Source organism: Uranotaenia lowii, chromosome 3 (assembly GCF_029784155.1).
Source record: "Uranotaenia lowii strain MFRU-FL chromosome 3, ASM2978415v1, whole genome shotgun sequence".
Taxonomy (NCBI): domain Eukaryota; kingdom Metazoa; phylum Arthropoda; class Insecta; order Diptera; family Culicidae; genus Uranotaenia; species Uranotaenia lowii.
The window spans coordinates 297,240,461-297,253,427 of NC_073693.1; the positions used below are offsets into that span (position 1 = coordinate 297,240,461).

Below are 12,967 nucleotides of genomic sequence, written 5' to 3' on the forward strand. Positions count from 1 at the left end.
CGGAGAAAGAAGTTCACCATATTTCACAACAGGTACCATCAATGGTGAAAATTATCGTAAGAACGCCTTTTCCTCTTTATCGTCATCATACAAGCCTACCATTGTTCTGACCTGACCTTGCTTCCGCACACTACGCTTCAGCTCAGGGTGGATAAAAATCAATGATTTTTTCAAAAAAATAAAAAAAATCGGATTTATTTGATTTAAATCGGATTTTTTTTATTTAAATCAGATGTTTTGATTTGAATAGGGTTTTTCCTATAAATTGCATTTAGGGGAAATATTTTAGCATCCATTTTAGCATGTAATAGAGCGGAATTGTTTAACTTTGCTTTATAAAGTTATAAAGTTTATGAATTAATTTCAGTGAATAATGAGCAGTTCCTTTACTGAATGAAATTATTATCGAAAATCACCTAACACTTCTTATAGACGGACTAGGAGTTGGTATTAAGCAGTCAATCAGCCTTTTTCTTCTCTTGGTCCCTAGAGAACAAAACATCAAACAAATAGAATAAATTCTAACTCATAACTTTTAACAAAGTTGAGCGTCGAAATTTCATCAAAAACATGAAAAATCAGTTGATTTTATAACAAAAGAAGAGAAAAGAAAATTAACCTGAAAGAAATGAACAAAAATTGTTTTAAGCAGAATTCAGCGGACTTTATCCAAAACCCATACCCCGTTCTACGTGGACAAGCATTTGGCATCCTCGTCAATCACAAATTGCGAAATATTCACAAGGAGCAAGAAAAAAATCATTTCTAAATTCCCGAGAGGATGAATAAGCCTTCGATGCTTAAAAACGTTAAAAAAAACCTTTCCATATTTACTTAATTTAATGTATTTTATTAAATGAGGAACTTTGATTTAATTCACTGATAAAAATCAAGTGATCTAAATCGTGATTTAAATCATGATTTAAATCACTTTGATTTAAACCAAATCCACCCTGCTTCAGCTACACTCAAACTACTGTAACCCTTCAAGATATGTTTTGTTGAGAAAGAGGACAATCCGCGAAATTGTCCTGAGCTGCGCCCGGTAGAGCGTTACTGGGCAATCACCAAGCGCAATCTTCGGGAGGATGGTAGAGAAGCACAGTCCATCGACGAGTTTAAGAAAATGTGGATAAAAGTCAAGCCGGAAACTGTTAAAAGGCTTATGAGGGAAGTTCGAGGAAAAGTGCACCAATTTTATCGTTGACAACTTTTGGTTAAATTTCTCACTTTCTTCTTGTTCTGGATTAGTTTTGCAATGTTTTACACAAAACTCTATGTGATTTGGTCAACAAATGAATAAGATATCGTCAAAACAAAGTGTCCGTTTCATAAAATGAACACTCCTTATGATATTGCACAAGTTCTTAACAGTCACCCCGACGGCGAAAGGAAGGTTGGATTGCGCGATTGAAGGGCGCCCGAATTTTACACTGCCAAGATAGCAACAGAGAATAGCGATGTTCTACAAACTGTCGACCAGTTAAGGCGAGGGATGACTGGCCAAAGCAGAAAAATGCCATCAGAGAAGAATTGAAAGCCCTGAACGAAAATAAAACCTGGAAGATGGTCGAGCGCTTACCCAAAGAACAAAACCCGATCACATCGAAATTGGTATTTTCGATGGAAAGAAGAAGGAAGATACAAAGCAAGATTAGTAGCGAAAGGTTGCTCACAGCGACCTGATTGCTAGTCTGATTCAACCATTCACCAGATGGCCGTAAAAACAGCCTTCCTAAATGGTAAATTGGAGGAAAAGATATATATGAGTTCCGAACGACGAAATGGGCAACTCACAACTCGTCAGACTGCTGAAAAGCATGTACGGCTTGAAATAAACTAGTAGGTCGTGCCACCAACGATTCGACGAAGTTGTAAAGAAACTCGGTTTCATTCCACTGAAAATTGACTGTAGCGTCTTTCGATCTCGGACTAGAGAACTAACCCTAGTTCTCTATGTTGACGATAATCTTATCGTTTACAAAAAAGTGGCTGACCTGGTCCGAATTGAGACCGAACTTGGAAGGTTATTCAAAATGCAAGATCTTAAAGAAGGTAAACATTTATCGGGAATCCCGATCAGGAGAGCATATCAAAATAATAACTCAAACGTATCTCACCAAGATATTTACATCTGATTCAGTTATAATAAAGTACTCTCAATTTTCGATTTTAAGTTTCTACAATCTGAATTATATCTTATTCTGATTGACCGACTTGAATGGCGTTGACTTCATTTTCAATGATAATGATTTTCTTCGAATTGTCCTAAAATAAAATGATTATATCATAATTTGATATACGTGCAACGTTTTATGAAACACGGACATCGGAGTCAACGGCCCAAACCGTGCATTAATAAGTTTCGCTCAACAGATTCATAAAATTGAATCAAATTTTGGGGAATCCAAAAACGGAGCATGGTTTTAGCATTAAATCTGGTTTATTGGCATTCCACTAGAAATTTTTCTCGAAGCACTCATATCTTGATAAGTTATAATTTTGATAGGTTTTGTTCTGCCCAATATCAAACTATGCCATCTGAATGAGATATAATCTTGAAAGGAGCATATCTAAAATTGATATAATTTAGCTATGATCGCATAGATTTTTTGATATAATTTGAGATATTTTAACATCCTACGAGCACTGAAAAATAACTCTTTAGATAGAAAAAAATTAGTATCAAAACATCCCATTTCGATATAATTTAGTTTTTCCCTCATGATCGGGATTCCACTAGAAATTTTTCTCAAAACACTCATATCTTGATAAGTTATAATTTTGATAGGTTTTGTTATGCCCAATATCAAACTATGCTATCTAAACGAGATATAATCTTAAAAGGAGCATATCTAAAATTAAAATAATTAAGCTATGATCGCATAGATTTTTTGATATAATTTCAGATATTTTAACATCCTACGAGTACTGAATAACAACTCATTTAGATAGGAAAAAAATAGTATCCAAATATCTCATCTTGATATAATTTAGTTTTTCCCTCCTGATCGGGATGGGTTTGGCATGTTTAACAGTAGTCCTATGGGAACACCAATAGATCCGAATGTGCAGTTAACGAAGCCGAAGGATGGTGAAACGAACAGCCGTAGCCGTACATCTTTCAAGGATTTTCTGGCTAGCATCTTACCACCAGACCACGGAAAGAGCACTATATGTGCCGTGATCGGGATTTGATCTCATGGACTCTGGCTTAGATGACTGGAACGCTATCCTCTAGGCCACGACCGGCGGCAATAAGAAGGTAGAGAACCCCTTTGTTGATGGGATATGCTGATACCGACTTCGCAAACGATGTCGATGACAGAAAGTCTATTTCTGGTCATGCTTTCAAGGTATTTGGTAATCTGGTTTCGTGGTCATCGAAACTTCAACCGACGGCCAGTCTGTCATCTAAAGAAGCTGAACTAGTTTACTAACTTCCTTGACGAGCTCGGTGTGACTAAAGGCGCCCGCACAATAGCCCGTCGGTCGTCGCGTCGCATCAGCATCGCGTTGACATTTCATTTTGGGGATATAATTTTTTGTTTGAGCCACCATAATAATGCGTCGCGTCAGCGTAGGCATTGTACTAAAACGCAAAACTTGTTCAAATAGCAGCGTCCTCCAACGTCGACGCTCTGGTTTTAAAAAATTTGGAAATGGTACCGCGTCAATGATAATTTTTAGGCAGTGTTTGTTTAAATTTCAGCCAGAAATCAAATTAATATCTCTACAATATCATAAAAAGTTTATTGGTAAATCAAAACTTGATATAAATAGATTAAGTGCATTTAAAATAAATTAATTCGTTATTTACGGGAAGCACAACGAATTGTATTTATACATTTCTATATTTCTATAAATTTATTCTAAAACATAATTAACATTTATCTATAATCCACTAACAATCACTATTACTAGTGGTACTGTGGGAATTTTCGATCCACTACCGGAGGGAGAATTGAGTAGCTGATCCTCTATTGAAGGCTCGTACGCTGGAAGCTGTCCATACTGCAGGCGATGCTACTAGTACCGTCTTCTTTGCTGGGAGGCAATAAGCTTATCCTCTACCATATGAATTTTGAAATTACCCTGGAGCGGCTGTTGGCATTGAGCAGCCTGGCGATCCACTTCCGGCTAGAGAATTGGTAATTGCTGACTGGGTCCTGGGCAGAGATGCCCATTCTGAAGGAATGAAGTTGTGATTCCATCGCACAAAAATACCGCCAACGGTACTGGCTGGAAATAGTTGGCTTCTAATCCGCTAGGAGACGATCAAACGAGTCTTCTAAAAACAAACTTTACACTGCTGATCGGAAGCAACAAATCAAAACAAACGTTTTGGTAGGTATGTCGCGTGCGTCGCGTCAGTGTTTTAGTACTTAACGACAGCGTTGACAGGTGACGCGACGCGACGTCTGACGTGCTATTGTGCGGGCTCCTTAACACCGACACTTTTCTGATCATGGAAGACAACATTCCTTATATTCAATTCACAGAAGAACCTAGGAGCCATCAACGGATGAAGCATTTGAACCTGAAATAAATGCTCATTCGAGAGCTGATTAAGATTCGGAAGGTCCACATCAAACACATCCGTTCGGAGGACCAACCTGCCCAAGCATGAACCAAGGGGTTTCCCAAGGCGTAGTTTGGGTCTACTTAAGCTGACGCAGACGCAGCTGTCAATTATGTATTCCAATTATAATATAGTGGAGTGTTGAAGACGTTGATGATCCAGCATCGCAAGCTGTTCCGAATTACTGAACGTGCGAATTTAGGGGATGTGTTGAAACTTACTCGCGGCGACCGAAAATCGATTTTTACACCGCGGCGATTATTCCGGACTGATGCATCGCGTGGCATGGCAATTGTAAACAGTAACAGTCGCAAGTGAGAGAGAACGTCATTTTGCTCTTGTTCTAGAATCGACAAAGAGTGAATCCGTAGTGTTCACTAGAATTTTTGCCAGTTGAACAGATTGGTAATCATTAGGAAAGTGTTGCCAATATGACGGATGGATAATCCATGTATTTACCAATACATTTTTACATGATTTGACGAGAATAAATATGATTATCTTGTCAGTTCCCAATACAAATAGTGGACCTTATTCTGCGCCGCGCGTGACGTAATGATTGTCACCTCACCTCGGAGTCACCGTGAGATTTGTCACCTTATTCCCGGAGTCGATGTGGGTAAAGTGACAGAAATTCATTATAGGTGAGTGGCCGAATGAACACATCTGTCAAAATGGTAGAATTAGCTGGTGCTGTTTTGATTTTGCTCTCGCTTCGGATTTTCCGAATCAGTTTTTTGTGTAACGAGTTAGAATTTCGGTTCGAAAATGGACATCATCGGATTGTACGGTCACAGCAAGCTGCTTGAGGATGATAAACGGACGATTTGTGCGACGTAAGTAGAAATTTAGCTCATCAAAGCTGGGTTCGGATCTGGGTATTATTGCCGAAAAAAAAATCAGATGCCGACGGCTCCGAATGTGCCGGTTTATATATTTCCCCAACCGAGGTTACCACCGTGGCAAGCCGGAAATTGCCGATCCGAACAGTTAGTTGATTGTGGCGTACTGATTCTTTACTAATGGATTTTATTGTTATTTTTTAGAATTGGAAAAGTGGTCGCAATCTTAGAACTGAACAAGAACTTACAACATGACTTCGCCATCTTCGAGGCTGCGCAACAGGAAAGTCGTGGTATTCCGTCGAAAGAGCCTTCAGCCGATTTTTTTTTTATTATAGAACCCGATCGAAGCCTGTTGTATGTATCTTTGAAGGCATCACTTCCTTCCACATCCCCGAACTACCGACCGACCAAACGAAACTTTCCAATTAGAAATGGCCATGACCCAAGAACGGAAATAAGCCGGATTTTGCAAAAAAAAAAATAAATTAAAAAAAATCATACATATATACACACTTTTCAAAACTATCATTCCTTATCAGTCAATGAACTATTTAGAGCCTTTCATTCCCATGTACATAAATTTTCTGTTAAATTTCTTTTTCGTCACCTGAAAAGGTACCGACTATCCTCATCGATTGCCGAATTAGTTCAGCAAATCTATAGATTTGTTCGTGAAAATTGTTTTTAAAATGGTCATAATTTAATGTTGTTGAACTTTTAAAGCCAAATTATTCCCAGTTTTTCATAAATTTTTCATTGAATTTCTATCTCGTCGCCACCTGAAAAGGTACCGACAATTGTACCCTAAAATCGCCACCCGAATGCGACGATACTTACCCACGGTGACTACGAGAATAGGGTAAGAACTCACAAAGTTCATCCGAAGTGACGTTCCTCACCTAAACCGACTGCTGGAATAGAGTGACTTGGGTGACTCTACAATCGTCACGTCACGCGAGGCGCAGAATAAAGCCGAGTATTTTGTTTTATTTGATATCACAACAAAAGTAAACTAAAATTAAGGAAACCACTCACCTTCGGTCCGTACTGCTTCCGGGTGACGACTTCGGGCGCCATCCAGTAGGGGGTCCCCACCATGGTCGTCCGCTTGGACTGTTCCGGCGAGATCTGGGCGCAGAAGCCGAAATCGGTCAGCTTCACGCTCCCGTCGAGCCCCAGCAGTATGTTGTCGCTCTTGATGTCCCGATGGATGACCTGATTGCTGTGCAGAAACTCGAGCGCCTGCAGCACCTCCCTACAGACGGCCGCAATCTGACCCTCGTCCATGCACGTCTCGGTAACGACATCCGTTAGGGACCCGCCCGGCAGATATTCCATCACCACCCACAGCTCCTCGGACACCAGATACGAGTCCAGATAGTTGACGACGTTCGGATGTTTGTTCTCTCGCATCACCAGGATTTCGTTGATGATCAGCTCCTTCTTCGGTTGCTGGCTCAGGTTCATCTGTTTGATGGCCACCTCCATACCGGTGGAGCTCTCGATGGCCGTGTAGACGGTACCGGATGCGCCCTGGCCGATCTTCTCCATCTTGTTGTACTTCCGTTTTGGATCGCCCACACTCACGATCGTTCGCAGCTTCTCGAGGATCTCTTCGTCGGACATTTTCTTCTTCTTGAGGTTGGCTCGTTGCTGATTGGTTGGCTCATTGTTAGCCGCCGCGGTGTTGGTCGTCGTCGTCGTAGCCGCCGTAATGACCGTTGCCGTTGTGGTCGACGTCGGCGTCCCCGTCGAATTCGCTGTTGGTGAGGATGGATTGTTGTAGATTGTAGATGATGGAGTCGTCGTCGTCGAAGTTATTGTTGTCGTTATAAGCGTTGTTGGCGTTCGAGTTGAAGGAGGAGGGGTCGTCGAGATCGTAGTCGTTGAGGTTGGAGGAGATGGAGCTGGAGACGCGGACGAGGCCGTTTGTGCTACGACCGGTTCCGGTTCCGTTTCCGTTGTGGTTGTTGTTACGATATTGGAGGTTGTTAGTGAGTCGATTCGAGTCGTCGGAATATTAGTAGTAGTTGTTGGTGTTGTTGTTGTTGTTAGTTGCGTAGTTAGTACAGTAGTATTATCTTCGTTACCTTGCAGTTGATTGGCGTTGGCGTTGCTCAGATTGCTGGCGGCCGTTTGCTGCTGTTGGCTCGTCACCGTCGTGTTCACCACCGTCGTCGAGGCGAGAATCGTCGTCGAGTTTTTGTTCTTATCGAAGGTCGGACTGCGAACGCCGGTCGTTGCGTTGCCACCGAGATGGGGAGGTATGGTCGGCGATATTGGCGTTGGCTCATCGATGGGCCGCGTGTACTGTGGGAAAATAATGAACAACAGAGTTAGATATAGTTCTGAAGGAATTTTAGACGGACGAATGTGAAAAAAAACATAATCATCAGGTATCAGAATGGGGGTAGGCTTAATAGCGGCACGTTATCCATTGTCAACGTTATCGTATTGTCAATAAACAAGGTTTCTGTAAGAAATTTTATTGATATCATGTCGAGAAAATCTAATGTCATGTAATCCTCATGTGTCTCTGGATATGTAGCATATGGAATTGCTATGCAATTACGTAAAGAAAGAGATCAATTTTTATGCCTCTTTTGTGGGACCAATGGCGGTCATGGCGTAATGCCTGATTTGATGCGTAATCTTACGAATGTTCGAATTGATTCGAGGTCAAAGGGCCCTCTTGGAGTTAAGAGGATATGGCCTAAACGTTGGTTTATTCAGAGTGTCTCTGCCACACGAAAGCAATCGAGGAAGAAAGGGTCCCCCTTTCTCGCATTTTTTAAAGCCAGGAGTGTTTCAACACCTCACTAAAGACAACAGCTGGAGTAGTGCAAAGGTCGGTCTGGTTCCTTCGAACATTAACTTATGAACACTTACATTTGAGAATAATCATGATTTAGTTAGTCTCATCTCGATACTGAGTGGCGTCTCAGCCTTCTAAGTCAAAGTTCATGAGATTGAATCCCGTTCTTGGCAAACAATGAACTGCTCTATAATTTGAAGGTATTACTATTCAAGGTATGCTAGCCGTAAATTTTTTTTGAGATATTCAAGAATCTCTTAGAAGGGTTGTTAAAACTTGAAAAGAGCAAAACTAACCGACCGCCTCAAAAAGTTGCAGTCGAAAGCTACGTCGGATATGTTTGGAGAAATAGTTTGTCCCAAACTACAGAGAATAAAATACTGGCTGGTCATGGATATTTAACTCTGTTGTCGCAGAACATTTGTGTAGAGTTCTTTGCAGAATCTGTAGAGTCTAGTGCACTCATCCGAAAAGCAAACGTTGAATTCACCTGGATTTTCACGTAGGCGCTGATTACGTGAATTTTTGCTTGACTTACGTGAATCATTTGGATGTTAATACAAATTCACTTGATCCGTACGTGAAATTCACATAGCCGTTTGCTGTCAACACAAAGACACATTCGATTTACGTGAAAATCCAGTGATCCGCCAAGCACAAACGGATTTGGTGCATTTTATGTGAGGTTCACGTAGCTCTAAATAACTTACTCATGTAAAATCCATGTGAAAGAATATGGCCAGTTCTCAATATGGCTTCCATCCAACCGTTGTTGCAGGCAGTTAGAGAAATTACGGGTGATGGAACTGATTTTTCGTATGTATATATACCTATATATTTTGTTGTGTGATTTTTGTTAACATCTTTTCCCTTTTCAGCAGAATTTGGAATTGAACAGCTGGGACGAACAGGCAACGGCTAACAAGGGACATTAATGAAATTGTCGCGGCGAAATATTTTTAAATAAAAAAGTGAAGTGAAGTGTACAGTGCGTGCTTGGTGTTATATCAATTATTCCAGAAAATAAAATGTGTCTACAAAATCAAAACATTTTTATTTATTTGTTCGGAAAGGACTAACTACATTAATCTACGTTCATCTTTAACAAAATTTATGTGAAAGGCATGTAGCAAAACGAATCCCTATTCACATTCGATCTGCGTTATTTCCCATACCCTTCAAATAGAACTCACCTACAGCGCATATGAAAATTGCGTGAATTTTGCTTGCTGTGCGAGCTCTGATTGCTACCTGAAATTCACGTAGTTTCCACGTGATTTTCATGATGACAAAAATCCATGTGACCCATTCCAGCGTGACGTCACAACGTTTGCAAAACAATTTTTTGGTATATTGTATGTAAGTTTTACAGGTCATATCGCACATTGTTAAAAATTGTACATTATAAGGTCAAAATTTAATTCTCTACAATTTGAAACCAAAAGTATTTGTTTAGAATAAAAAGTTAACAAAATACAAGCAAAAGGAATCGTGACGTCACAACGCGCCTCTTTTCCCACTTTTGAGTTTTTTTTTACAACGCCGCAATTTTCTGCTCTTCTATTTGATCAAATTTTATGAAAACTTCAGGAAAGTATCGAATCATTACAACCAACAAAAAGCTGTTTTTGATTTTTTCAAATTTTGATTTCAATTTATTTTAGAGCGATTCAGTTTCGTGACGTCACAACGCACCATTTTTTTAAAGCAGGGTTTTGCAAAGCGTTGTGACGTCACGAAATTAGATGGTTAGCTACATGAAATAAATGAAAGTATAATCTTAAAATGAATGCTTGATTTACTTAAAATGCTTAAAAACTTAATAAATAATGTGATTTGGTGATGAAATCGATCCATTTATTCCCAAAAATTAAAAGGAATTTGATCTCAAAGGCCCATATAAGCAGATAAGGTTTGCAACACTGCTCACATCAATTTTATTCGAAGTTTTTTTATGCGATCATGTGAATATTATTTAGGACAAAACTAAAACTAGGAAATATTTATTCATAAAAGCGTTGGAATGTGTTTCTGAATCTTTTTAATCTTTAATTGCAAAGGAAATGAAAAAAAGAATGATAATTTCAAAGCCTTCGATCTTTCCAAAGATAGTTAATCGACACTAGAGTGCCTAAATCAGCCATCTGATGAAAGACTTATAAGTTGCAAGCTTAAATAGATCCTAGGCCAAACCAGTGCCAAATTTGGAGATTGGCCCACGGAAAGCCTAAAATTTGTATGGAATCATGAAAAATTGGGTTTGGAAGGACATTAAAACCAAGTTATGCACCAATTTCTGAAGGCCCTATCAGCTGATTTGTTTTAATTATAGTCATTCACAAAACTTTCATTATGACAAATAGTTTATCTCAAGATCCCATTTCGACAACGGTTTAGTTAAAAAGGTTTTTGAGTTTCAAAAATTAGCTTCTGATGGGTCAAATACAAAAAATACCTGAATGATCGTTAATCGACGCTAATTTTGAACGTTATAGCTGTTTTATGATAACTCTAATCGAAACACGTTCCTCAGATGAAATATTGTCGTAATCAAAGCTTTAAAATACTCAAATTAAAAGAAAAATTGGTTGATAAAGACCTAAATTATTGACGAAAAACGGTTTTTTTATCATGCCGAACAAAATCTACATAATTCCATACAAACTTCAGGTGCGTTGCGCAACCCCTTCCCTTAGAATAATCTGACCCAAATTTTGCATGAGACCTTGTGCTAGTACATATTTGAATTTATTAAATTTTGTCTTTATTAAATTTTGTCAAAGTCTCTTTTGTGAGATTTTATTTGAACACGGGGTTCGATTTAGATCATCTTGTGACATTCTTTGAGGTGGAAATTTCAACAAAAGCTGTTTTTTTAATAATTTTATTAATTTTATTAATTTTTTTTAATGAAAATCTTATGAATTTTTCAATAAAATCTATTAAGTTTACCAGTTTACCAGATTTTTTTAATCTCATTACATTTATTTCATGGAACTTATTTTGTTTGAACATAATGCCAGAAAGAAATAGAGGCTACTAGCCGTGTTTTTCATTCTAACATAGATATATGAAGAACTTGATCTTTAACAAGATTTTTATTCAAATCACAGATAACTATCTGCTTTATGATTCACAAATATTCTTTTACAAAATCGATGAAGATTTCATTTGTTTGAAAGTTTGTATATTCTTGAATCAAGCGTTTTTAAGCGCTGTTTTATATGTTTTATTAGAAATGTTTAAAAACAACTAAGTTAATGCAAAAAAAATTAGTTTCTTTAAAAACTTGATAATAGAATTCGTTTATTGAAGCACATTGTTGTGTTGAACTTGTATTGAAGAAATACTATCATAGTGTTGAAGTAAAAAGTCTTGAAACGTTTTCGAAAAAAAGTAAATAAATTTTCGTGACGTCACAACGCATTCTTTACCCGGGTGCAACTCACAACCTGCTAAACCGATTTTCAATCTAAAAATTGCATTAAATTCCACTCAAAAAGTTTGAAGAGACCTCCAATTTTCGACAATATGTGAAATTTCAGTAAATCATAAATTTAAAAACAGTAGAATTTTCGTGACGTCACAACGCTTGAAAATAGATACCTTTATCAACGATTCTAGAGCGTAAACTTGCAGTAACTGTTATTTATCTTATATCATGCTTAAAAGATGGCTTTTCTACCATCATTTTGCAGTAATTTGTTTTGACATAGCAAGATTTTTGACAAAGTTATGTTATAAATAAAGAATATTTGCAAAAATCAATTTAATTTCATACTAATTTTTTTAAATTTCAACATTAACATACTCAATTCTTAAAAAAGGTAGCTGAAAATCTTTAAATGGAAAATGACACTCAAGAAATAACCTTTCTAACGCTATGTAATTTATATTTGGATAATGAAAAATAAAAATCGGTTCTCCAGTTGAGGGGTGCTTGGAATGGGTCATGTACATTTTCACGTAGCGTTCATGTGATAAGTTTTTTCGGTGTGGGAACGCCTCGATTGAGGTGGGAGTTCCTTCCGCTATCGGAAAAAGGCTATGAACTCAGTGCCCTGAAGAAGTGGAATAGTGCCAAAAAAGTCAGACTGACGAGCCGAACCTGATGGAAGGACACCAGGAACCCGTGGAAGGTTATTGAGCCGGGACTCCATGAAAGGTCGTCGACCGGCCAGCTGCAGTTTGTCGGACTGATTCTATTGGAAGGTTCTCGGGCCGAAGCAAGTGGGAAATTGTCAGGTCCTGGAATAAATGTCTTAATAAATGTAAAAAAATCGGATTGTCATTAACTGTTCGGTAAAAAACGCCGAGCAAGCTGCAAAATAGTTCTGCCGTCATATGTTGTGTCAAAACAAACGTCAAAACAGTCTCTTTCTGGTACCTGCGATGTAGTGGCAAGCAACGTCAAATGGGAATTATTAAATTTTCTCGTATGCGCGCACTCTTGTTTTTGTATTGCGTGTTAAAGTAGTTTATTGAGAAAATTTTTTTTATTGCTAGTAACAACTGATGTAAAAAGCAACAAAACGGATTTCTTTCTCTGATTTTCAAGTGTTATCATTTTGTTGTTTCCGTAATACTACATGTACCAAATTATATTGCCAGAATTAACATGGGCAAAGCAAAAAAAATCAATTTTTCAATTTCATAAAATTTTTTTTTGTTACATGTGTATGCTCCGAAATTCCTCAAGGTTGTTGCATGAATATCAAAACAGAT

General features: G+C 38.2%; 1 protein-coding gene across 2 annotated transcripts in view; it reads right to left on the reverse strand.

Annotated features, from left to right (window-relative positions):
* Positions 1 to 12,967, reverse strand: part of LOC129751132 (serine/threonine-protein kinase Pak) — a 184,953-nt gene that overhangs the window by 3,778 nt on the left and 168,208 nt on the right. For both annotated transcript variants that reach the window (XM_055746440.1, XM_055746441.1), the window contains 2 exons: positions 7,518 to 7,737; positions 6,463 to 7,187 (listed from right to left, as the gene is read on the reverse strand). In XM_055746440.1, coding sequence (XP_055602415.1) covers positions 6,463 to 7,187; positions 7,518 to 7,737 — 945 coding nt within the window. The remainder of the gene's footprint in view (positions 1 to 6,462; positions 7,188 to 7,517; positions 7,738 to 12,967) is intronic.